Source organism: Ambystoma mexicanum, chromosome 4q (assembly GCF_040938575.1).
Source record: "Ambystoma mexicanum isolate Mex_15411 chromosome 4q, UKY_AmexF1_1, whole genome shotgun sequence".
NCBI classification, from domain to species: Eukaryota; Metazoa; Chordata; class Amphibia; order Caudata; family Ambystomatidae; genus Ambystoma; species Ambystoma mexicanum.
This window is the reverse complement of record NC_090928.1, coordinates 1,241,386,877-1,241,411,161: the sequence shown is the minus strand read 5'-3', so window position 1 is coordinate 1,241,411,161 and position 24,285 is coordinate 1,241,386,877. Positions and strand designations below refer to the sequence as shown.

Here is a 24,285-nt window from a genome sequence, read left to right as displayed (position 1 = left end):
AGCTTGCCCCCCCCCCCTCCTTCCCCTTTTATCTCCCTACAGGTTGCAGAGGTACTAAGGGTAGAACTAGCTCTGGTCTAAATAAACCAATACAAATATAGGACACCCAATCAGAACCCAGGTGAACTAATGGCTCCACATGAAAAGGAATATTTAAGGTCCTGGAGAAAGTGGCAAGACTGACATTAGCCACTGAAACTGGTCTGCCAACACCATGGGATTTCCTAGCAGCAATGGGAAACCCATGTTAAAAATATGTGCACTGTCATGGTCCACATTTCAATAACAATTTGTAAACTTTGTGTGAAACAGCTGGAACCGGAACTGCAATTGCCCCAGACTCTACAATCTGAAGGTAACTACTACTGGACTCCCAAACTCACTGCCAGAGGACCAGCTGAAGATACATGGACTCCGAGGGCATAGCTGAGTGACGCACATCTAGGACTCTGGGAGGAAGCCAATGATCATCACTTGCAGGCCATCGCACTACTCAACCCATGTCTGGGAACCGCACTCTCCGGCAAAGGGCTGGGAGTAGGTACCGTCCAAGGCATCACCTTTCTTTTCTTAAACCACTGGACCACAATCTGCACCACTTCAGCCAAAATGCTGCATTCCTGGCTACCGAAATAGCTGACCCATAACCCAGCACCAGCATATTTCTGCCCTCAAACAATGTCCTGCAGGAAACTTGGTTCTCCCTTTTCTAGGGTCTGAGTCTATGCAACCTGGACTACGTCTGCTGGGTCGTGACTGACGACTCCTGCTATCCGCTTGTCTTTGTCGCAATGAACAACACTGGCCAATAGGAAACCAGTGTGCTCAAGTTTAAGCACAGTGACTTGCACTAACAATGCCTAAACTTTGACAGCTCCGCTTTCTCATAAACACAAGCTTTACTATTTACTTGGTACCATTGAAAAGGATTGAGGGCAAGTTTCAAAAACCCTAATTCCGCAAAAGTCACCAACCGAAAAAGTCACCAGGAAAATCCTTATAAGGATAAAAGCAGAAGCTTTTGGCAGGCTACTGAAGGGCTGTGTGTGTCTGCTGGCAGGATGTGGGCTGTGACTGTTAGTTCCCAATCCACAAACTGTTTTCAGTGTGTCTGAGTGGTACGCATGAATGTTCCCGCCAGTGGTCCTGATTGGACCACTGCTGGGGTGTGTGAGGGCTAGTCCTGCTATTGGATAGTGAGGGCAGCTGCTCTTACCTGGCTTTTAGGATAAGAAGAGGACCCCTGCACCCATTCTTCAGAGATCCTGGAGAAGCCTGAAGGAGCCAAGAATCCTTTGGAAGTGCCCTGGAACCGTCTTGTAGCTGACCAGCTTCGATTTTGGGCTACCGTGCTGCCGGCGTCACAGTTAGAGTTTCGACTTGAAAATTGGGGGATCCTCAGCTGGCACCAAGAGACTCACCTCTACCCCAAAGGGTCCCGAGAATGGACAGAAAGTACGAACGCAGCTGCTGAGTCCCTTTTCGTCACTGATGCTGGTCGCCGTGCGGTGGTGACCAGCATTCAAAATCGCTTACCTGACCAGAGTCTAGTCCTGAGAGGGGTCCTGCTTCGTGCTTTGCTGTGCTCAAAGAGAATCTTTGCAACAATGAAAGACACCAACCGAGATCAGCTAGAACCTGCAACCCCTGGGAATCAAGGACTGACTTTCAGCGGGAAAAGCAACCTCAGACCCTTTTCCTTTGTCCTGCCAAGTATGGTGAAGAGTTGGAGTACGGGGGTAAGTTAGAGTTTCTTACCTACCCCTGTACTCCCATTATAGGTCAATGGGCTTATAATAAACCTTTATTCTAACAATTTTGGCTTTGCCATTGCTTGCTTGCGCAAGACCTCTGAAAATTGGGGCAACTTTTGGTAGTTCGTTCTACTGGCACCCCAACCCTAAAGAACCCTTCACTGATCCCCAGAGACCCTACCTGCATTTTTTCCTGAATCAAAGATTCTGTGGAACCTTTACCTGAACTATTGGGCAAAAGGCCCCAGACAACTCAGGGCTGAAAATGTTTTGTTCGGGATCATCTCTGTGGACCTTAAGTGCATAATACCCATATAACCTTTGCTTTGCAGGGGTTTCAGATATGTAATATGCCCTATAATAAGTGACTGCATATATGTATCTATTGTTCATTGGTCTTGTGTGCTAACCCTAACTGTTAGTAGTTATTCTTCATAGTGTGTTTCAGCAAATAAATAACTATTTTAATACATCGTATAATTTGTGATTGCCATTGTGTGACATGGTGGACCCCTTACAAGCTCACCACCTCTGAAGAACTTATCATAGACCGCCTGTCACTGCTACCTGAACTGGTTTGGCTACAGCTCCCCAGAGTTGTCTCCGTCACAGCAAAGGTTGGGACTTCTATACATCTGTCCACCAGGCCAGAGTATAGAAAATCAGTCCAAACACATCGTGTTAATACATGTTGCTATGTAGCTTTTCACCACCCTTCTCCAGTCTTTGAGAGTACAGCTCGACGGCTCTGCTACATCAATCCTCCGGCTAGCGTGCTTTATATACACCCAAGCCCTGCAATCTAGGTGTGGACTGATCTTCCTGAACCAAAGAATTAGGGTCTAGAAAAATCCTAAAAGGGATTGAGCATGTGCTCTTTCGTGTGTGGGTCGTTTGGATGCAGAAGTACAATCTTTTTCTTGCAGCAAACGTGGCTTCTGGATCACCAGCACAGTACTAAGGAGGCAACCTTTCACATTAAGAAAAAGCATGAAGACAGCACGGGAGCGAGTGCATGCTCAGTTGCTATCCAGCAAGTGACACTTTATAGAATGCTAGCCTGCCACTCTCTCGCCACTTCGTAACACTTGAGAAACCATCCTCCATCTGACACTTCCCGTCGGAGTCTTGTAACAGTGGTTTATTATGGGATATCAGGAACCTGGTCTCAGACTGCCTGACTGCCTGACAAGTGCCTGCTGAGGGACACAGAGTGGGTCGCACCTACCAAGAAAATGTTAGATTACCAATGTCTCTTCACCTCTGAATCCAGAATTGATCTTAATTTGCCCAAACCCTGTTCAGAGTGTTTGAGCTTCATTTTGGGACATAATTCAGCATGCAGTACGATGAGGCCCTTTCAACATGCTCAACCCGTCCAGAGATGCATGCACTACTAGACAAGCAAATGGAGAATCCGGTGATTGCAGCGATGTGCGCTCAGAACATGGACCGGCCGGCAGAAAATCCTTGAGCCTATATCAATAAGGTTGGGGGCCCACCCTCCACGAGTCCGCATTCAATAGATATAGGAGGAATTATTCATTGGCCTGAATTCAGCCAATCATCTATGACAGAGTGGTGTGATGGAAATTGTTGGGCAGAGCGGCAGCAAGGAGTTCTACTAGCCAAATGGACTGACTTGCCTAGCAACTAGCAGATTCTAGCTAACATAGCCATGCTTGGTAGTCTGGTGCAAGCCAGGGACTGTAAGGCAGCTAAAGCCCAGGGCTATGTGCTTCCTACTGAGATAACAGGACAGCCTGACCAGGAATGGAGAGAGATTCCTAGGCACAGCTGCATACAGTACAGTAGCAAAGGAACTATGCATTGAAACAAATTAGAAATCACTTATATCCCAACAAACATGCAGTGCCCCTAGCATGTCAGAGAGCGGGCGAGAAGCTTCCCACTGTATCTGTGGCTGGGCAAGACATGTCTTGAAGACCTAAAGTGTTAGGAATCCGAAAGGCAACACCAGAGAAGGTTTATCAAGAAAGAAAGAATGGCAAATAAAACGCAACTGCATGAATCCAGCTTTGGCTAAGCGAGGCCTGAGAGAGGGCCAGAGCCAGCGGCAGCATGAGAGGGAGAAAGGGGAGGGGAGAAAAGGATCAGAGAAGGAGAGAAGAGAAAGAGAAACAGATGAGACCTGGTAAAACAAGATATTGAAAACAGTTAGTTGGCAAATTTAACAAAGCTGACAAGCCTCCAAAAATGAGCCAGAGGGAAACTACTGCTAGTCCACTTGTGCCCAGTTCCTCCAGCAATTACATGTTGAACACCAGACGATGGTTTACAGGAGCAGGAATGAGAGTAGGGCACCTCTCCAACCAACCAGTCTCACCACCTTATTTTTAGATCTTTCAATCTTTCACCTCCAACACTCCCCTCATGCTGGTGTCCGTTACCAGATGGAGGCAAGTACCCTAATGAGAAAAGGGCCTTAATCATGAAGTACCAAACATGTTACTTACCGCCATAAATAAGGTGGTCCTCATTCAATGTGATCATGCACATTACTACTTTTGACAATCCTGAAGACGGTTAACTCTGCATACAGCTTTGAAAAGATCCATTTGTAGCTTGGCTTGCCTGTGTGGCCCGGGAAATCAGCCCATGCCATTCTATTTGTGCCCCATTCCTCTGTTGCATCAGAACCAAGGTGTTTTGGATTATAACCTTACACTTAGAGTGGAGCCAAACATCAATGGCAAGGGAAGGGTTTGCAGGGAGGGGCTATGGACTAAACATACCTGATTTATTTCTATCTGTGGGTAACAGTCAAGCCTCTTTCAATGGTTGATTTAGAAAACCTCGTAAAGGAGGAGATTCACTTAGTGCAGCCTATGTAGGCAGTCGCTCTCTGAATATATTGCCACTCAGATGCAAGACCTGCAATAAATGCTTTAGTCTTTCTCCTGTGAAGGCGTATCTGATCAACTGATCACTGGTCTCTCCGGGACCATTTCGATAGGACACACCTTATTTCTGTCCACAAACACTATTAGTAAGAAAGTCAGTAGTAGACCAGTCAGGGAATGGCCTGGCCCAGGTTAGTGGGCTGATAACCAGCACTCGGCAACTTTAAGCAATGCATTTATCTCCTTCACCAAGTACAGTAAGCAAGCTCCCATATATTAAATCCACCCTCAAAGAAGTGGCCGGGCCTGAGATTAGAAAAAGCAGAGGTACAATAGCAAATAACTGCATCAGCCAGACCCAATGCAAACAGACGGCATGTCCAGATGCGGATCCAGCAGCCTTTCACCCGTCCATCCTATAGAATGCAGTGGACCTCTACCAGAGAACACCAAGCAATGCAATCTAAAGTCAGCCTAATTCACAACACCTACATGGATTGGTTAGTTCCAAGCTTAAAACGGTTTCACCTGAAACAAAGAACACTATTTTCCCACACATCTTTTCTACTCCGTACAGATGTGCACATTTAAACAGAATCAAACATCTGGGAATTTGAAAAGCGGTTGCACCATTCCCAAGTACGGTATAGTGATGCTGGGTTTCATATAAACGCCCTGCTGCCATTTGAATGGCACCATGGGATCTGAAAAAGACAAGGATTGGCGTTGGTTTGGGAAATGCACATCTTTGATGTCGTGTTTGTACACGCAGGTCCAAAGGATCTGGGCTCCCCATGCAGGTTGCTATCAGGTAGTATGCGTTGATGGGGACCTTGGAGATATCTGTATAGGATGGCCTTGTGTACCAATAGTTGCGAGCATGCATTGGAGGGGTTGTGTTATACAAGTTGGTAGGAGAAGTCAGTTGTGTGGTTTTTACTGTGGATTGGGAAGTGGTGTTCAGTCGCTGTCTGCGGGTGCCTTAGTCGCTGTGCATAGCATAAGATGGAAAGTTACATTTGAGCATAGTATTGAGGGGAACAGGTAGACCCTGATGGGCAAAAGCACTATCCAGTAGGTTGTACCTGAGCTGATGTCCTGGTGGCAGACAGTGCCTCTAGGAGCCAAACAACATGTAGTGTTCTTGTCTGACTAGTACTACCCTCCAGTCGAAGAGAGAGAAAGAGAGAGAAAGAGAGAGAAAGAGAGAGAAAGAGAGAGAAAGAGAGAGAAAGAGAGAAAGAGAGAGAAAGAGAGAGAAAGAGAGAAAGAACGAGAGAAGGAGAAAGAAAGAGAAAGAGAAAGAGGGAGAGAAAGAGAGAGAAAGAAAGAAAGAGAAAGATAAAGAGAGAGATAACATGCATTGACAGCCATTCTAAGTTTCATTTCTGTCCCTAGAGCAGACACTAGGTGCTGTGCAATTCTATGTGCACAAAGGGTAGGCGCTATGTGCTCTCTGTTTTTAACATTATATTTATAACGCGCTTAATACCCAAAGGTTTCTAAGCACAGACTGGGGGAATCGAACCTGTGTTGCTCCGTGTCGTCGTGCTTCCAAGGTGAGCACGTTGCTACCGAGCTGTCCTCCCGTTCTAGAGAGCCTAATGTTTTGAGATTTAAAAAGACACAATTTCAGATGAGTTTTAGTCTTAGGAGGTCAATAGAACACCCAAATGATCCTTGGAGTAGAGCTTGTTGTGACGCAAACTTACATTCCTCGCTTACACAGTGGATCACTAAACACTTGCTGTGACAGCCAGGCACGCTGGCGCCGACCGCCACCGGCACGGCATCACTTGCGCACAGGACAAAAAACTGTCCGCACACAAAAATTCTTTTGCGCACACAGCCAAAAATAATTAGATGGAACATTGCCGCCTGGTCCTTTCTGAATTTTCAACAATCTTGACAAGAAATCGGCGCTCCTCTCTGAAGGTACCTCCTTAATTGCTCCCATGGGCAGTAGGTTGTGAATCTACCTCCAAAGAGCCTCACTTCCACTCTGCAGTACGGGGAAGGGATGTTCAGAAGGTGAAACTGCTGAAATCGGAAGACAAACAACCTGTGACTACCAAAAGTATCCAATTTTCCTTAAAAAAAGCCTCTGAAATTGGACATGAAATCAGAGGTGAACTTCAACTTGCATACCGTGATCCTCCATCTGCTAGTCATTGTTCTGACTTGTCAGATGAAGAGGATTGGGTGGGAAAACTTTGTGATTGAGTGTGCAGCTGCTTGCTCCTCTGCTGGCTCGGAGACCTGCCTGCACTCCGTTCTTTGAGTCCCGAAAAGCCCCAGAAATCGGAGTAAGACCTGGCTTTCTGATATGATGTCTTTTACAGCAGGTAAAGGATTTTATCCTGCAAGTCCGGGTTGAACTTGGCGGGTCTGAGCCATGCTGGTTTCCTGGCCTTTGCCCCCAGACACATCCCTCTTGGGGCTGTGTATATGTAGTGTACAGTAGACTCCGTAATGTCCGTAGCCACGATTAGACATCAAAATCAACTGTTTTTCGGGAGGAAATAAACTCAGATTCTGAGCGGTTTGCCCAGGGATAGGTAATGAAGGGCAGCGTTCTTGTATACTTTATGCCACACTCGAACTAGTAGTTTGTCTTCATTGTTTAAAAAAGCAAAAAGGAGGTAAAGGATGGCTTATGCCAGACAGTGGCAGATGCCACACCCAATGACTGAGCTTGAGTTTGCGTCTAGCATATTATTTTCCAAAGGTACAGGCGTATAACCAAGATCAATGAGTGTTGAAGGGCAGAAGAAATTGAGTTTTAGTCCAGATTTTCTGAGTCAGACAGTGACCATCCTTTTGGATGTGCATACCAGATCTGATTTGGCTTTTGAAGGCAAACATGGAGGCCGACACACCTTCCTCTAGAGGCAGGTGTTTCTGGCATGGGAAACTCCATGCATTTCAGTAGAGACTTCAGTCTCCCATGAAAGACACAAGTTAAAGCATGGAATGAACTGCCCTCTGTTTAGATGGATAAACCTTGGGGTGGATTTTGGGAGGCCAACCTAGTATGGTGAAGGGGGACACCGAGCATAGCCAAACCCAAAAAAGGTGAGGTAGCACGGCAGCAAGGCTTAGAGTCAGGAGGCGAGTGGGAGTGGTATAGGGCTAAAACGAGTCCGCACTGAGCACCACCAATAATTCATTTAGACAGGTAAGTACAAAAATATGCAATGATTTATAAGGCCTTTAAAATAAATACACACTAAGCAAGTAAAGCATCTAGTCATATATTGTCACACACTTACTAAAAACATATATATATATATATGTAAAAAAACTTTGTTAAAGGGTCGTTCTGGTTAAGTTGTGCTACTAAAAACATATGAAATTTAGTAAAAACAAAAACTTTGTTAAAGGGACGTTATGGTTCAAAGTAAAACCAAAAAACCCCTGAAATTCGCCAGTTATGGTAAACTAAGCAACCATAACTCGCGGCACCACCGTTCACTGCTAAGACTAACACCCAGGACATCACAGATGACATCACAAATGTCATTGATGACATCACTGATGACATCACAGGTGCACTTACTTTTCATGAAAATTCTGTACACGGGATTCCTATTATAATGCTGACAAAGAAGTCTCAAGGATCATTGGAATAAATGTGATGTGCTAATTAGTGCATTATGCAATGAATTGATATAAATGGCATTCTATTATGAAGTTCTATCCAGTATACTAAGCTACTCATGTAGAAACATAGGCATTGTGTGCAGCATACATGATGGAAGTGCATTATTCATAATGTTGCCATGTTGAATAGTGAAATAACTGATTTCTTAGTAGAGTTTTGCGTACTGTGACACATGTGATAAGTAGCTAATAAAACCCACTTACTACATAATTGCATTATTACAGACAAAACACAAAGAGACAACAACATAGGGAAAGTGAAGTAAGCAAAAAAGGAGCAGTAGTAGCACAAAGTGTTCATAACCTAATTATCTTGATGCAGAGAAATGATTGCTCTGTTTCAAAGCTGCTACTTACCCTATGTATATGTATCACATGATGTGACTGGACCCTAAGGAAGGTAGTGTGAGTACAATGTATACAAATATGAGCATATACATGGAAAGCACTAAAAAAAACAGATCAGAAAGTGCTGATAACCCTACTCCTTATCTTCATGCACAGAAAGGATTGCTGTTTTTCAAGCCTGTGTCTCCCCCTATGTATATGTTTCATATGATGTGACTGGACCCTAAGGGAATTGCTGTAAGAACATACTTGAAGGATAAGTCTACGAATATGGTACCTTTTCAATTTTTAGTTCCTGGCTGTTACTGAAGAAAGCCATGTGGCCTAGATATGTCAGTAAAGGAAAAAAGGTGGTTCCAGACATGTGATGTCAACAGTGATGTCATCAATGACATTTGTGATGTCATCTTTGATGTCCTGGGTGGTAGTCTTAGCAGTGCGGGTGGTGGCGCGAGTTATGGTTGCTTAGCTTACCATAACTGGCGAATTTCAGGGGGTTTTCGGTTTTACTTGGAACCATAACGTCCCTTTAAATAACTTTTTTTTACTAAATATACATTTTCATAATGTAAATTTGATAGATGTTTACTAGGGGTCCCTTACTTTATATACAAGTAACATAGAACATACTGAACACCTCACTAATGATTTTGATGTCCGCGGACGGTCCCGGACGACATCAACACTACTCAAACACGCAGGAGGTATCTGAAATTGTTCTATCATACCATATAAACACTACGCAAGTTCAAAAACCAGCACATGAACACATTATATATAATAATAAGCAGTGGAACCTACATATTTCACACATCAACCATCCATTGAAGTATGATATGTAATAAAATGGATTATACCATAACAAAAAAAGATACCAACATAATTACCTCACAGAAACTGCAGAGCTAGAAGCAACAGTAGACCTACACAACAAATGCAACTTACCAGAAACTAGTAAGTAAACTTCATTTTTTTATATATCGCTCTACTTCTTGTATGAGGTACAGTATAACTAATATATTTTTGTTTTTCACACAGAAATGTGCAGTACTTTGGAGTAGCTGGAAGAACATTTTCCACATGAGGAAATGTCTGAAGACAGTGATAATAATGGTAGACACTTGTCTATACAAGCAAATTAATAATCATTGCCTTATGTGTACTTAACATATATATATATATATTTTTTACAAACCATACAAACATTGAAAATGTTACTCCAAAAGACACATTGGAAAAGACTCTGGAACGCATTGAACAGAAAGTAGACATGCTTAAGGAAAATTCAATAGTTTGAAACAGTTAGAGGAGGACCACATAAAAGAAACAATTAAGTACCATTGTCCCTCCTGTACCTGTGCCCCCTCTCCATGTCCCAGTGAACTATCCCCAAACCCTCAACAACAATGTTAATGTTATGTTAATGTTAAAGGACATTTATATCGCGCACTATCACCACCAGAGTGGTCCCCTGGCGCACTGGCGGCTCTGGAAAAGGAAGGGAGGGTGAGTTAATGGGAGGAAGCAGGAAAAGAGCAAGAGAGCAGTGATGTGCTGTTGACGGCCACAGCCCGGTGAGTCCGTTGGCTGGGTCTGGGGTGTTTGCAGCCGGTAGTCGTCGTGTACTGTTGTGGTTGTCTGTGTGTGGTTTTGTTTTGTTGTTGCAAGATAAACGTTTTGATGAGACTTCCATCCCTTCATCCCCTCCCACCCATCCTCTCCAAACTCCTAATTCCCCTGTCTTTGTATCAGTTTCTGCTTCCCCTTCTCTTTCATAATCTGTGTATATGTATATAATAAAAAAAAGTTATGTTTCTTTTAATGAAATTCTTTGTCTTATTGTTTTTTTTTAAAAAAGCAGTTGAAATGTCCGCGGACAGCGCGCCTGTCTGGCCTGTCCGTAATTAACCAAATCTGGATGTCCTAAGGACACTACACCTATCCGTACCATTCGCAACCAAGATGGAACTGTTCTTAGAACACACCAGCCGTCTGGGATGTCCGTAGTCAAACAAAATGGAGCTGTCCTAAGGACACTATACCTGGCCATACAGTCTGCAGAACATCTACGCACATGCGCACCACATCCATAAGTCTTGCAAACATCGCGCCTGTCCGTAACTGTCCGTCTCACTTGTGTCGTACTTTTAATTAGTTTCAGGACCCGAACAATGTCCGTAGAACAGCCGCGCGCATGCGCATGACCACTCCTGTGAATATGCGGTCTTGAGGACACCCATTCCCTTCCCGACGTCATCATGTGACTGCACCCACATTGAGCGTGTGTTCTAATTTGCGGACTCTGTCCGGTTGCTCGACATTTTAAAAGAACATAAATCAGACAAACCAAACTATTTAACAGTAAAGAAAAATCAATTTCACATGTCCCAGACAATGGCCCTGGCTTTGCACATATTTTTTGTAACTTTTTGAACGCTTTTGAGTGTTCGATATGTTTTCGAGGGGGACCCCTCCACCCCTATAAAAGGGCACACCCCTGAGCTGATCTTCATTGTACTTCTGGCTATTGCAGATTGACTTTTGCTGCCTTTCCTGCTCTGGCTGAGATTACCTCATCATCCCTAATGGCATTCATGGCTGCTGTTGCTACATCTGCCTCAGCACCACCGCCAAATCCTCCACCACCACCTCCCCAAGGGCCTGCAGAGGGGAACACGCATGAGGATGTAGAGAACAAGGATGAAGAGAATGAGGTCGAGGAACTCCCTACGCTCCCTACTACCAGCACTCGCCGGGAGTCTTGGGTGTGGCGGTTGTTTACCGTTTATGGCAGAGGTCTTCAAACTGTGGGGCGTGCCCCCCCCAGGGGGACGTGGCCGCATCCTAGGGGCGGTGGCAGAGCGCAGCATGAAATGTAAAAAAAAAAAATTTAGATTGGAGGAAATGGGAAGGGGTAGCTCACATGGTCAGACTGGACCATAAAACTGTCTTAGGCACCAATGAAAAAATGGCCAGCAGTTGTAAATGGATATTCAGTCCTTTAGTCACAGACTGTTTGAATAGTACCCGAGGAGTTGTTTTTTGTTCAAATGTAAACGAATTGTGATATTTAAAGAATATTTATTGAGCAACAATGGTCAAAACTACTAGCTGCATAGTGAAGTAACTCCTCAAACTGGCCCACATTGGCCAAAAAAGTGGTCCATTTTGACTGGCCTACACTAGCATTTTGCATTTTTGGTACGGTCATCGCCCTATTGCCCTATTGGCCAGTCCAAGCCTGACAGCTCATCCATAATGGGTGAGGGGGCATCCACCCACTGGCCTCCTCACCCATTACGGAGGAGGCAAGGAGCCAGCCCTGGCTGAACTGTCAAAGGGGAAACACTGTTTGCCTTTGACAGTTCATGTCCCCAGCCGCACATGATCACTGAACCATGCAACTCTGGGGGTGTTTTGCTTCGCCAGTCTTGCATAGCTCATTGGAAATGCTGGTTGGGGCACTGCATGCATGTATGTGCAAGAGGGTGCTCCTGCGCATCCTAGCACATACGGGCAGAGCAACCTGGAGCGGGGCATTTTAGCAACCACGCGCAGGCCCCTGCAGAAGGTACGTTTATGGCAATTTTATTTTTTTTAAATGTGTATGCTTGTGTTATGGGACTGTTGTGGGAGCAGGATGGGCGGCAGCACTGGGATAGTGGTGGGAGTAGAGTGGGGAGAGCCTTGGGTCTGTACTGGGAGTAGGGTGCGGTGACGGCATGCAAACGTTCATAGCAATTTCTACATACTGTCTATCTGGCACTTTTGGGGGGGCCCGGCCTGCCCAAACTTTGCTCAGGGGGGGCCCAAGCCAAAAAAGTTTGAAGACCACTGGTTTATGGTAACGTACCAAAAGCATGTGCGAACCAGGTCACCTGTAACCAGTGCAAAATTAGTGCTCAGTCGAGGGAGACGTGGTTCGTACAGCTTTGGTACGACATCCATGAAGCGACACCTAACTTCGTTCCATGGTGCGGACATTCGCAAGGTTGTACCTTGTGAGGAACGTAGTAGGTTGAGTTCCTTTACATCATCCTCTGTTTCCGCTCCTCTCACCACAAGAGACACTCCTGTCGGAGAGCGCATCCCTCCAGCTGCTTCACAGGCCATTCGCGATGCTGTTGACCCTTCCCTTTCGAGGGTCACAATATTGTGCATGTACTGCGACGCAGGGGGAGAGTCTTCAAAGTGCTTTCGAGACTATGGTCAAGGACCACCAGAAGATCTGCTACCTACCCAAATAATGCCCACCCTACATCTTCCTCTCCACCTGCCCTTTCTTATCCACATGGTTGCTGTTCCTTCCTTACCCTCCTTTCCCCTCCTCTCCTAGTGTGTAAAAAAGGAAGTAAAATATAAAACAACAAAAATCCAAAAAAAAAGGCTCTTATCAGAGCCGTCTTTCACAGTTTAAAACGAAGTATGAAATAAACAGTGCAGGGCCCTGAGCATTTTTTAAAAGTCCTAGGACAGATAACATTTTGGGGTGCTGCCCTAGCAAAACCAATGCACTTTTCTCTGGGAGTAAGTGGTGGCTCTGAAAAGAGCCTTTTGGTGGTGTGTTTGTGTGTTTGAAAAACTTGGATTCGTCAACATCTAATGCAAAATAGATGACTAATTTAAAAAAAGTTGCAATGCATTTTGTACATTTCTCAGAAAAATCTGATTGCCAGCATGTGTAAGATGGACTCCATCTCTGCGAAAAATGTATGTGCTACGAAGCCTAATATTTTCATTGAGGACATGCCAACATCTCTTAGAAAGGCACAAACAGCCTTATTGACATTGCGCCTCGCTTTCTCCATTTGTGGACCAAATGAAGAAGAACGCAGCCACATTGGTCTTTGCGCAATACGAGAAAAAATTACTTGGGAATTTGGAAACATGTCCATGATCTTCTCAAGTCTTTCTTTCATTGCAAATTGCAAAGAAATTCCAGACACATGTCCTAAACTGTTCACTACACAATGAATTATAATTCTGTCTGGATGATGTTCTGTCTGTAAAGTAGCACAGAGAGTTACCAAGTCCAGCCACTTCATTCCACGCACTCCATGCCAGTACACTTCCACATAAGCGAATCCAAGATCTGCGGATACACCACAACGTTCTGCATGCACCTCCAACCAATGTATCCATGAGTCTACCAAAATCCAGATAATCTGTTTTCGAAAACACACAGCCATAGCCATCTGTTCTTCTCGCAGGAAAAAGACGTTCTCACAAAATCTCTCCTTACACAACACACCCACCAAACTTTACTGACCAATCCCTAGCTCCGCTCATTCTCATTTGCATGCCTCTCCACCCCAGAATCCCTGTATGTAATAGGCGCTGTCCGCAGACTACCGCCATGTCCGTGGACATATAGAAGATCTGAGCATGGTGAATGTACATTTAAATAGTGTGCCGCATTTCCCCTTTGAGATGGGCTCTGAAAAGAGCCTTTTTTTATTTTTTGCAGATGCCTGACAAGACACCTGTTATTTTGTATTTTTTGGGGGTTTTCTTATTTTACAACTAAAATCTTCACATAACCTGTTCCAAAGCAACCCTTACATTCCAAAACAGCATGGCATTTCCCAAAAAAGATAAAGAAACACCATCTGCTTCAAAATAAGCAGCATTACTCGAAACAATATTCTCATTGTTACAGAAAAACATACCAGCTTTTAGCATGAAGGCACGCATGCCTCGATTGATTGCACACCTAGCAATGTTTTGCTGAGGACAAAAAACAGAACTATTGTCCCATATTGCCTTAGGTAGTAATCCAGAAACAATTACTTTCGCATTTGGAAGGATGTGGATTACTGCTTGAACCAACTGTTCCAAATCTGCCAACAAAGTAGGGGAACTCACGTAGCCCAAATGGAAAGCACCATAGGGCAAAACTACCAAATTGGGACTGTTCATCCTACGCATATCTTCACAAACTTGGAGAATTGCATCTACATTGCAATCGGGCACAGCGCTCCACACCACCTCCACTCCTCTAACATCGAAAATTGTTTGCAACATGCCTGCATTCAGAATTCTGCTGTAAACCATTGACAAACATATCTCCGAGCACCAACACCCCGACTTTCTCCACCTCTGCCATCTTCACTACACAGACTCTTTATACACAAATCCACAACGTCAACATCTGATTGGCCGATCCCTACAGTCCCCTTTCCATGCTGGATTTGCTGGAAAACCCTGTATGTGGCATGCCCTACACGCAGGCAGCCGCGGTGTCCACGCGGCACATAACTCTTACCAGCCCTTCTACACTTTCCACATCACTCTCGGTTCCATTCCCTCATTGGATACAGCTAAGCAGTCACACAATCATCCACCAATCACATCCAAGACCTCTACATCTAACTCCATCATCAGCGTTCCGCACTTCCAAATGTACTGTTGATCACTCTGAATACAAGACTCATCATTGGAAAGTACCTACTACAAAAACTACTGTACAAGTTTCGAAGATTTCTGCTTACAGCTCCATGCATATCCACCTGCATGATTACAAAGTACAGGTATGCATATTTTATTCAGAGTACATGTACAACTCTTATGAATCCATATAAACAGAGTAATGCCACTAAATCTGCATAGCCTATACATACATGGCAACACTCCCGATTTAAGCGCGAGCTCCCGATTTTTCATTGAAAAATCACACTATTTTTTACTGTATCCCTCATAACCTATGCATACATACATGCCAACCCTCCCGATTTACGCGCAAGACTCGATTTTTCATTGAAAAATGTCACAATGTTTTACTGTCTCCCGCCTAAATTAATGCTAATCCCCAATGCAATCCTATGAGAAAAATAAATGTTCCCGATTGCTGTGGTGAAATCTCCCTCTCAGGTGCTCCCGATTGTTGGCTTGTCTAAGTATAAGATGAAAATATTAAAATTTTCGCCATCTACTATAACAAACTATCACTTCCAAACCTGCCTGCTATCTACAACAGCTGTAAAAAAACAAGTGAATTTCATGAACTTAAAATTCTACTCATTTGCAAAGCATGTTAAACATACTGTAAATAACATATAAAGGCTGCACATAGTCAAATGAAATGCATACATACACTATGTTCAGATATCAAACAAGAATACTACCACAAAAACATAAAAATCAATGTGTAGATTAACATCAGTGCTATAAACACAAAATTATTATTATTTTTTTTTTACAATTGCAGTGAAGGCCACTCTCCTGAAAATCAGCGGCATCTAAACTACAAACATATCCGAAGAAACCTGCTCATTCCACAAAAAAAATAGTAAGTACAATACTAACTTTATATTCTTACTGTTCCTCAAAGACTGTGGTTCATTCATGTAATATGCGTACCAAAAAAAACATCGATTTCTGAACCATTCTGCCCACAAATCCCCATTTATTAAACAGAGATTAGCAGGCAGAATGGCACACAAATCCCGTTTTTTTGGAACATAAATAACATACTCACCCCTTAGACTGTTAGTACTACAAAACAAAGAAATGTTTTAATTTTATATCATTACGTTTACTATTAATGCTTCTCCTCACCACTAGCTCACTTTCCACTCTCATCTGAACCGCAGTGTAGTAACACACAAACAGAAGAATAGCCTTCCCAACGCATTGTAACTGCCCAATGCAATCACACACCACATACATCTTTCCCATCCAACTCATACACTCATGCACACAGCACACATACATTGCAAAACAGACCAACCCATACCTTCTTTTTTTTCAACAGACCCCAAAGAAAGCAAATGAAAATAAAAGTGTCCAAAATAAGCAACCATCTCTACCAGAGTTTGTACAAAACGTTCAAACAAAACAGCGAATTGAGTCATTTAGCGAAACAAAACAAGCTTCTAGTACAGAAACTTTGCCTCCTCTATCAAAATGTAAAACGAAACAAAAAATGCTTAACAGGAATTCGGCTACCACTACTGCTAAAACTGCTCCTATAAATCTTCATATACTAGCAAGTAACCATACCAAAGAAAGTATTTTAGCAAAAATGTTCTGCCACAGGGTCCTTCAGAATATTATAAAAACAGAAGCGAAATCATGCACAACCCTTAAAACCTACCGTAGAAAATTAATCCTAGAAGTTCTCGTAGACCGTGCAATCCTTCTCAAAAGGAAGTTATTTATTTTAGTTTTAAACAGGATGAAACCACTAACAAAACGAAGTACTAAACTACAAATAAAACTTCACAATAAACAGAATGTCAACAAAAATAACTTCTTAAATATCTGTGGAGGTGAATGGAGTCACACCACAACCACAGAACCATATTTTTAATGAAGAAGCATACAAACAAAACCAAACACACACAATTGCCATCCATAGCAGTGGATGAGGTTATGAAAAAATTAAAACCATAATGGAACAAGAAACACTGCTTACAAAAATATCCCCAGAAACCTCAGAATTACCTCTCCTTTCGACTGAACCAGAACATTCAATATACAAATGGCCATGCACGTCAATGTGTAACATTGCCAACAAATCTTTCAAATCTTTACGCCAGTTCCTCAATCAGTATGGGAAAGGTAAAGACCAAATCAAAATGAAAGTGCTGCAAAATATGGCTACCTGTCCAGTGCGCAAATACACAGGACTACAAGGACATTCATTAGCCTGCATTTCAGGACCTATTTGCAAAAGCACATTCCATGATATCAAAATGATATCAACACATCATTCAACTATGAGAAATGTAGTCTAAAACTGTACTATGCTAAAAGTCCTGCTTTAGAACTAGCCAATGTAAATAATACTCTTCTACATGGTACACCCAAAGACCTACAAGAAGAAATTGACCGTATCCAGAGAAAATATTTTGGAAGTGAAAGCCACTTACAAAATGCTATAGCTTTACAACAGACTAGCAACAATTCTGCACATGGCAACATTCTACTACACACATACAAAAAAGAAATTCTAAAATGTAAAAGTACATCCACTGAAGTACCAAACCATGTGTGTGTGTGTTGCCGCAGAACTTTTTAAAAGTAACACAAAAACTATAGACGTAACATACAAAATAGAAGACAATGAAGATTCCAAATGGTTTGAATTAGCTCTCTACCTTTTAGCAGAAATCAAATACAAAATAATGGACCCCTTAATACTTTGCACTTACTGCACTACAAAACTTGACAACCAAACTCCTTTATGTGCTATTACAATTACAAATAACCTGGAATTATTCCCACTACCAAAACCCCTGCAACAACTCAATTTATATGAGAGCATCATAATTCAAACAGTACACCCATTTCAAGCAATAACACGCCTTCAACCAAAAACAGCAAAATTACCTCCCTCTGAATTGGTGAAAGGCATTTGTGGCAAAGTAGTTTATTTACCATTAGATCCGACAGAAAATGTGCACACACTAGGAGTGCAACATCCAATAGAGCAATCTTTAATTCTCTTAGTAAATGGTATACCAACAAAAGACAAAAAAAAGGCAACAACTCGTGGATTTACATAAAGTTAGACAAGCCTTGCAATATCTAAAAGACAATAATGAACACTAGAAATAAATATTGAAGAAAACTTAAGGGAAATAACTAATAATTCAAGAGTCGCCAGAAGCTGGTCAATTTGAACTTCTAGATCCTGCTGCAGTATCCAATATTTTAGACCATTATACAATTCATCCATTACACTCTAATGACAGCATAGATAATGCATTAGAAATGTACCAAATACGACAAACCAAAGGATCACCAATGAGCATATGAGAAAAAAGTATAGAAGCACGTTCTTTTCCTCTACTATTTCCTACTGGCAAAGGAGGAAGGTACGATGATAGACCCACTCAGATAACAGCATCAGAATACCGCGCATTACGAATGTATTCTGAAGATCCACATTGGGAATACATATTCCACCTACTCTTTGAAAGTGAACTAGCAACTATGTTACGGAGTTGCACACATATTGAAAAAAAGATGATGTTTTACAATCAAGCATTACAAATCTGTTTGCAAACATGCGTGGTACGAAAGAATACTGGTTCCGACATCACAGAGATGTAAGTTGTATGATCAGAAACCTTGGACCACCCACTTGGTTTGTTACATTAAGTTGTGCAGAATATGCATGGGAAGATTTACATGATTTCCTACGCATACTAAACAAAAAAAAAACAAACAGATATACTAACACCTGGATAACTTTGCTCTCTAGATCCTGTTAATGTTTCAAGATATTTCCACCATCGTTTCATTGCTATGCTACACTTTATTTGTAATAAAACTGCTCCTCCCCTAGGAGAAGTGCAACACTTTTTTGGGAGAAAAGAAAAAGAATACCAGGCCAGAGGAGCACCACATATCCACATGCTTTTATGGATTAAAGATGCTCCTAAATTTGGTCAGGACAGTGATGCCACTGTTTTGCAGTTCATCCAAAAATATGTCACTTGGGAAATCCCTTCACAAATGAGACATAGTGACCTTCATGCACAAATTGTACAATTTCAAAGACACAAATGTGGCAAATATTGTCATCGCAAATACAAAACCAAAGGGACATACTACACCAAATGCTGCAATGGTTTCCCTAGACCAGTTACAGAAATAGGTGAAGTGAACAACTTCATGTCTTCAGTTAGACATAGTGTTAAAGGTAAATTGCCTAAGAACACGTATTACATAAAAAGAACAGAAGAATCAAAATATATCAATGATTACAATGCAATCATTGCCCTCCTATGGTATGCAAACATAAATGTGCAGTACATTGCAGACAATTCCACTGCAGTTGCACGATATGTTACAGCCTACATAACAAAAGCAGAAAAAACAGAGCTTCAAGACCTCTGCAATGACCCATCATCAGACCAAACACTATCTCAGAAATTGTACAGCTTAGGCATAAAAATGCATTCTCATAGAGAATGTGGCTCCTGTGAAGCTGCAGATCGTTTAACCGGTACTGCTTTGTATGGAAAATCTGAAAATATAGTATGGCTAAGTCTTGGTCCTGCTAAATCTAGAAAAAGAGTTCTCAAATCATATGAGGACATAGAAACAATAGCCAAAAAAGATCCCAATAGCCAAGACATTTTTAAAAACAATTTACTAGACACATACTATCCGAACAGGAGTACCACTTTGGAAACCATGCGTCTATACCACATAGCCCACATAGCCCAAACTTTGCATACAAAAATAATATAAAACCTGATGAAAAAAAGGTAGATATAGAGTGACAGATTGTGAAGGCAGCTTAGTGAAACTTACCAAACAAAGCTTAATTAATCATATCAAATGATCAAAAACTCAAAAAAAAAAAAAACATTACATTTCCCTGTAACAACTTTTTAAACCATGGAGAAAAGGAGGAGATACTAGATAACTATGACTCCTATGAAGACGCTTTCAAAGCAAATGAAAGCACCATCACTGATGTAAACTTTACGCAGCACAAAACAATATTGCACAATGAACAGCAACATGAAGAAGAACTCCAGGGCCAACTAGATAAGGAGACTTCCGACAGTAGTCCACCTTCTGTAACAGGAAGCCAAGAACCACTGGGACAGGCACTAATAGAAAATGAGGCAGACTTAGCTATGACAGAAGTAGAAAACACCATGTGTCACTATGAAGAAGATACAGAAGACTTAACTGTACTACAATCAAAACTTAAAGACCAGCGCACCATTTTTGAAGTAACAAAAGGAATTGCACATGGTGTACAACACGAAAATAAAGAATGTACCTGCCAAAATGACAAACCTATACTGCTATACGTCAGTGGTGAAGCACAGCTGGTTTGGAGAAAATATTAAAATTATCCTTAAACTGTAGTGTAATGCTTAAACGTAACCTTGACGTGGAGCAAGGACTAGTAAATGGCGTACTGGATACAGTTGTTGGCTTTCAAACATACCCACGTTACAACAACATTCAGTTTGTCAATATTCTCTTTGACAAACTTTCAGAAGTAAAAAGGATAGGGCGATCAACAGCTTGATTCCTTCTCTTCAAAGACATGTATGTACGCAGAGAACAATTTTCTCTAACTCTAGCATATGCAGTCACCATTCATAAATCCCAAGGTCTTACCCTAGACAAAGCATTGATAGATATTGGTAACAGTCTTTAAAGAAGGCATGAGCTACGTATCACTATCACGCTTACGTAGACTTGAGGGTCTATTTCTAATCAACTTTAATGCAAGTAAAGTAAATGCTGATATTCCTTGCATTTTAGAATACAATAGATGACGTTCACTATACACCTCCTCCATCTAAAAACATATCCTGTTCAACAAAAAGGAAAACGTTGTAAAAGAAAACTAATTCAAACTGAAATGCAACAGGATCTGACTGCAAATCCTCCAAAGAAAGTAAAAGAATCTAATACTTCATCTATTACCACAACCAAAGAAGAACCCATTAGTCAAAGTAAGTCAGGTACTTCTTCAAAGAAGCAACACACTCCGAAAAAATTACTTGGACACAGAACTATCTGGTCCCTTCAAATTTTCAAATATAACTGGTGTAAGTTGCTACGCAAATGTAGCAATTAATATTCTATTTCAATTGTCACCAATCGTTAACAACATTTACTTACACAGTACAGACCAATTGTGTTTGCAAATTTTAGTCCTTCATAGAAACTCAACAAACAATTCTGACAACACATAGTGTTCATGGAATGAGACAAAAATTGGACTACTGTGCTGGAATGGTGAAATCACTATAAACTCACAAGAAGATCCACAAGAATGTCTAATGTACTTACTACAAGGACTGGAAAACAAAAACATACCTATAAATGAAATCTTCCAGATTTCATACATGTGGAAACATACATGCACTCTCTGCAACAATGTGACACGAACAAATCCCTAATGAGCGCTTTATATATGTATCCATACCTAATTGTGAATCCATTCCATTTCAGCAACTTGTACAAAATGCAAACCATGGTAGATTATGTACTACCTGCAATTCACATAATCGCTCCACCTTGCTAATACAAACATAGTATCTACGTAATACTAATGCTTCTACGTTACAATGTAGATGGTACCAAAAACAACTGCAAGCTAACTGGACTCACCCACGGTCAAGTATCACTTGGTAAGAAAACCTTCACAACAATAGGTATAATCTACCACGCAAGAGCCACAACCAATGCAGGTCACTATACTGCATATATAAAAAAGAAATGTGGATGGTTCGAATGTAATCATAGTACCTTTACTCTAAAGCATAGATTACCAGCAAATCTTACAAACGCTTATTTAATCTTCTTAAAACCAAAATTTAATAAGTAATCTGTACTTCAACATTAACACAAATTCAATTAAAAAACTATAATCAGTTTGAATACGCCAACAGGTATCTAACTGGCCCAAAATTTTATAACAACCAAACAAATAAATAAATACCACTAAATTATGACAAAAAATAGACAGAATAAGCCAACAGGTATCTAACTGCTTCAAAAATCTGCAACAAGCCAACAGATAGAACATTAGCCAGAAACAACAAGTGAACACTGAAAACAAACAAACAGATTGTAGCATAACAAAAAAAGGTTTTTTTTTAAATCCGACATGGATTTTTTTTTCCACAGACCCAATGATTTCAAAAACAAACACAGAAACTGAGAAAAATGCACAGTACACTGGTTTGTAAACTAAATATGAGGGCCGAAAAAAAAAGCAGAAATGTCTATTATGCAATGTAATAAGTCTTTATAAAATACATACACTAACATGCTCTTTTCTTTTATCACAGAAATTGAAAAATAATATTTCCTCCAGTTACCAAAGTCATGTAAAAATATATTGGATCTCAACAACCCAAGACTCTAAGCCATGGCCACAACCACCGTAGCATATCACACCCACAACCACTGCAGCACATCACACCCATGCTGCCTTATAACTTCAGTGCTAATAACTTCGTCTTGGGTGCATGGCCTTCGTCTCTAGGTCCTGGCCCAACCACCACAGCATATCACACCCATGGTGGCTTATAACTCAGTATCACACCCATAGATTCAAAATGTTTAACTATGGCATATACTCAATTTTAAAGTCCGTTGACACCACGCGTGTCCTTAGAACAGTTTCAACTTGTCTGCGCACAGCACGGACGGGTATACTATCCTTAGGACACCCCTTATTTTCATTAATTCGGAACATCCCGGAGAGCGCGGGCATGGCGAATACATCAGTAGCACCTGCCACCTAAACAAATACAGTATTTCACCCATCTCTTACTCCCTAAATCTCCCCAAGCACTCGTGCACACCAAAACACGCTGCAAAACTGCATTTTGCCTCTGTTCGTCGCCGCGCTGTCAGCGGATCCAAGATGGCGGGCGCATCGGAACAATCTGACACACATCACACCTCACTCCAGCCAATCAGCAGACACATTGAGTGTCCGTAGACATGACGCGAGCCGATTAGCCAATCGGTGTCCTGCCCGCGGAGCGAACAGGGAAGTGTCTCCGCTGAGCGGACATATATCACTAATTTTTTTAGACCTACTTTTTGGTCATTTTAAAAAAAAACTACTGGACGGATTTTCACCAAATTTACAAAAGCACGCTTTCGGGACCACGACCCTGCTCCTGATGAAAATCTGTCCAGCGGTTTGGGCTGCAGGCGTGTGCAAAGTTTTTCCCCCATTCAGTCTATGGGAGAAAAAAAAAGTTTTGGGACCGCCCCTATAACTTTTCCCCCCCTGGACCAAACCTCACCAAACTTTGCATGAAAATTCAGAGTGGGCCATATACTTTTTTTTTTTTTTTTTTTAACAGTTTGGTGAGGATTTGTCCAGGGTGAGCGAAGTTATAAGCCGCCCAAAAAGTGCTCTTCCTATGGAAACAGCAACTTAACCATAACTACACAGCCACTACTGTGGCTGTGTAATATACACACGTTGTGAGGGGTCAGAAACGTGAGACGGGCACAAAGGTATAGATTTCTCAAAGTCTGCCATTTTATTAAATCAAAAATCTTTCCCTACCCCAACGAGGATGTCCACAACTACCAAACTAAATCTAAAAGAAATATGACAAATGTCTCTGACCCCACTAATACATACAGCAAAATAACACAGAAAATATTTGGCAGTCTTCAATTCAACACCACAGTGCAAAACCATAGAAGCCTTAAATGGTACTCCTTTTGGCCAGGGTTGTGTTCCCTTCCCCTAGTTCAATCAAGGAACACTTGGGGAAAAGTTCAGATTCAACAAAGTTCTATTCAGTTCAACACAAAAGTTCCAATACGATCTTTCTTTGGATAAAGTAAATGTCTCTCTCATCAATACTTATTCCACAAAGCAAAGCACTTGTCTTTCACAATATCCTTCTGGGTAAAGCAAATGTCTTTCTCACCAAACAAAAGTTCATGAACCAAGGAAAAATTTTCTCTTTAGGATATATAGAAATGTTTAGTAAATCACACTCTTTCTTCCAACAAAATATTTTTGTCAGGATAGCAAGCAATCTTCTTATAAAGCACCAGTTCATCAAAAAGATAATAGTGGTAACACTTTATTTCTACCACACTTATTGCCACAAACACATTGTTTCAAAATATCTTTACTGGTCCACTTGCCTGCCAGGGATAACTACTACTGATCCGTTTCCTGGTTT

General features: G+C 41.7%; 1 protein-coding gene across 4 annotated transcripts in view; it reads right to left on the bottom strand.

The window, feature by feature from the left end:
• Positions 1 to 24,285, bottom strand: part of TJAP1 (tight junction associated protein 1) — a 580,368-nt gene that overhangs the window by 101,447 nt on the left and 454,636 nt on the right. For 3 of the 4 annotated variants that reach the window (XM_069608809.1, XM_069608808.1, XM_069608810.1), the window contains one exon: positions 3,779 to 3,808. The exons of the other annotated variant lie outside the window; for it this stretch is intronic. In XM_069608809.1, the coding sequence (XP_069464910.1) occupies positions 3,779 to 3,808 (30 nt within the window). The remainder of the gene's footprint in view (positions 1 to 3,778; positions 3,809 to 24,285) is intronic. 4 annotated transcript variants of the gene reach the window in all.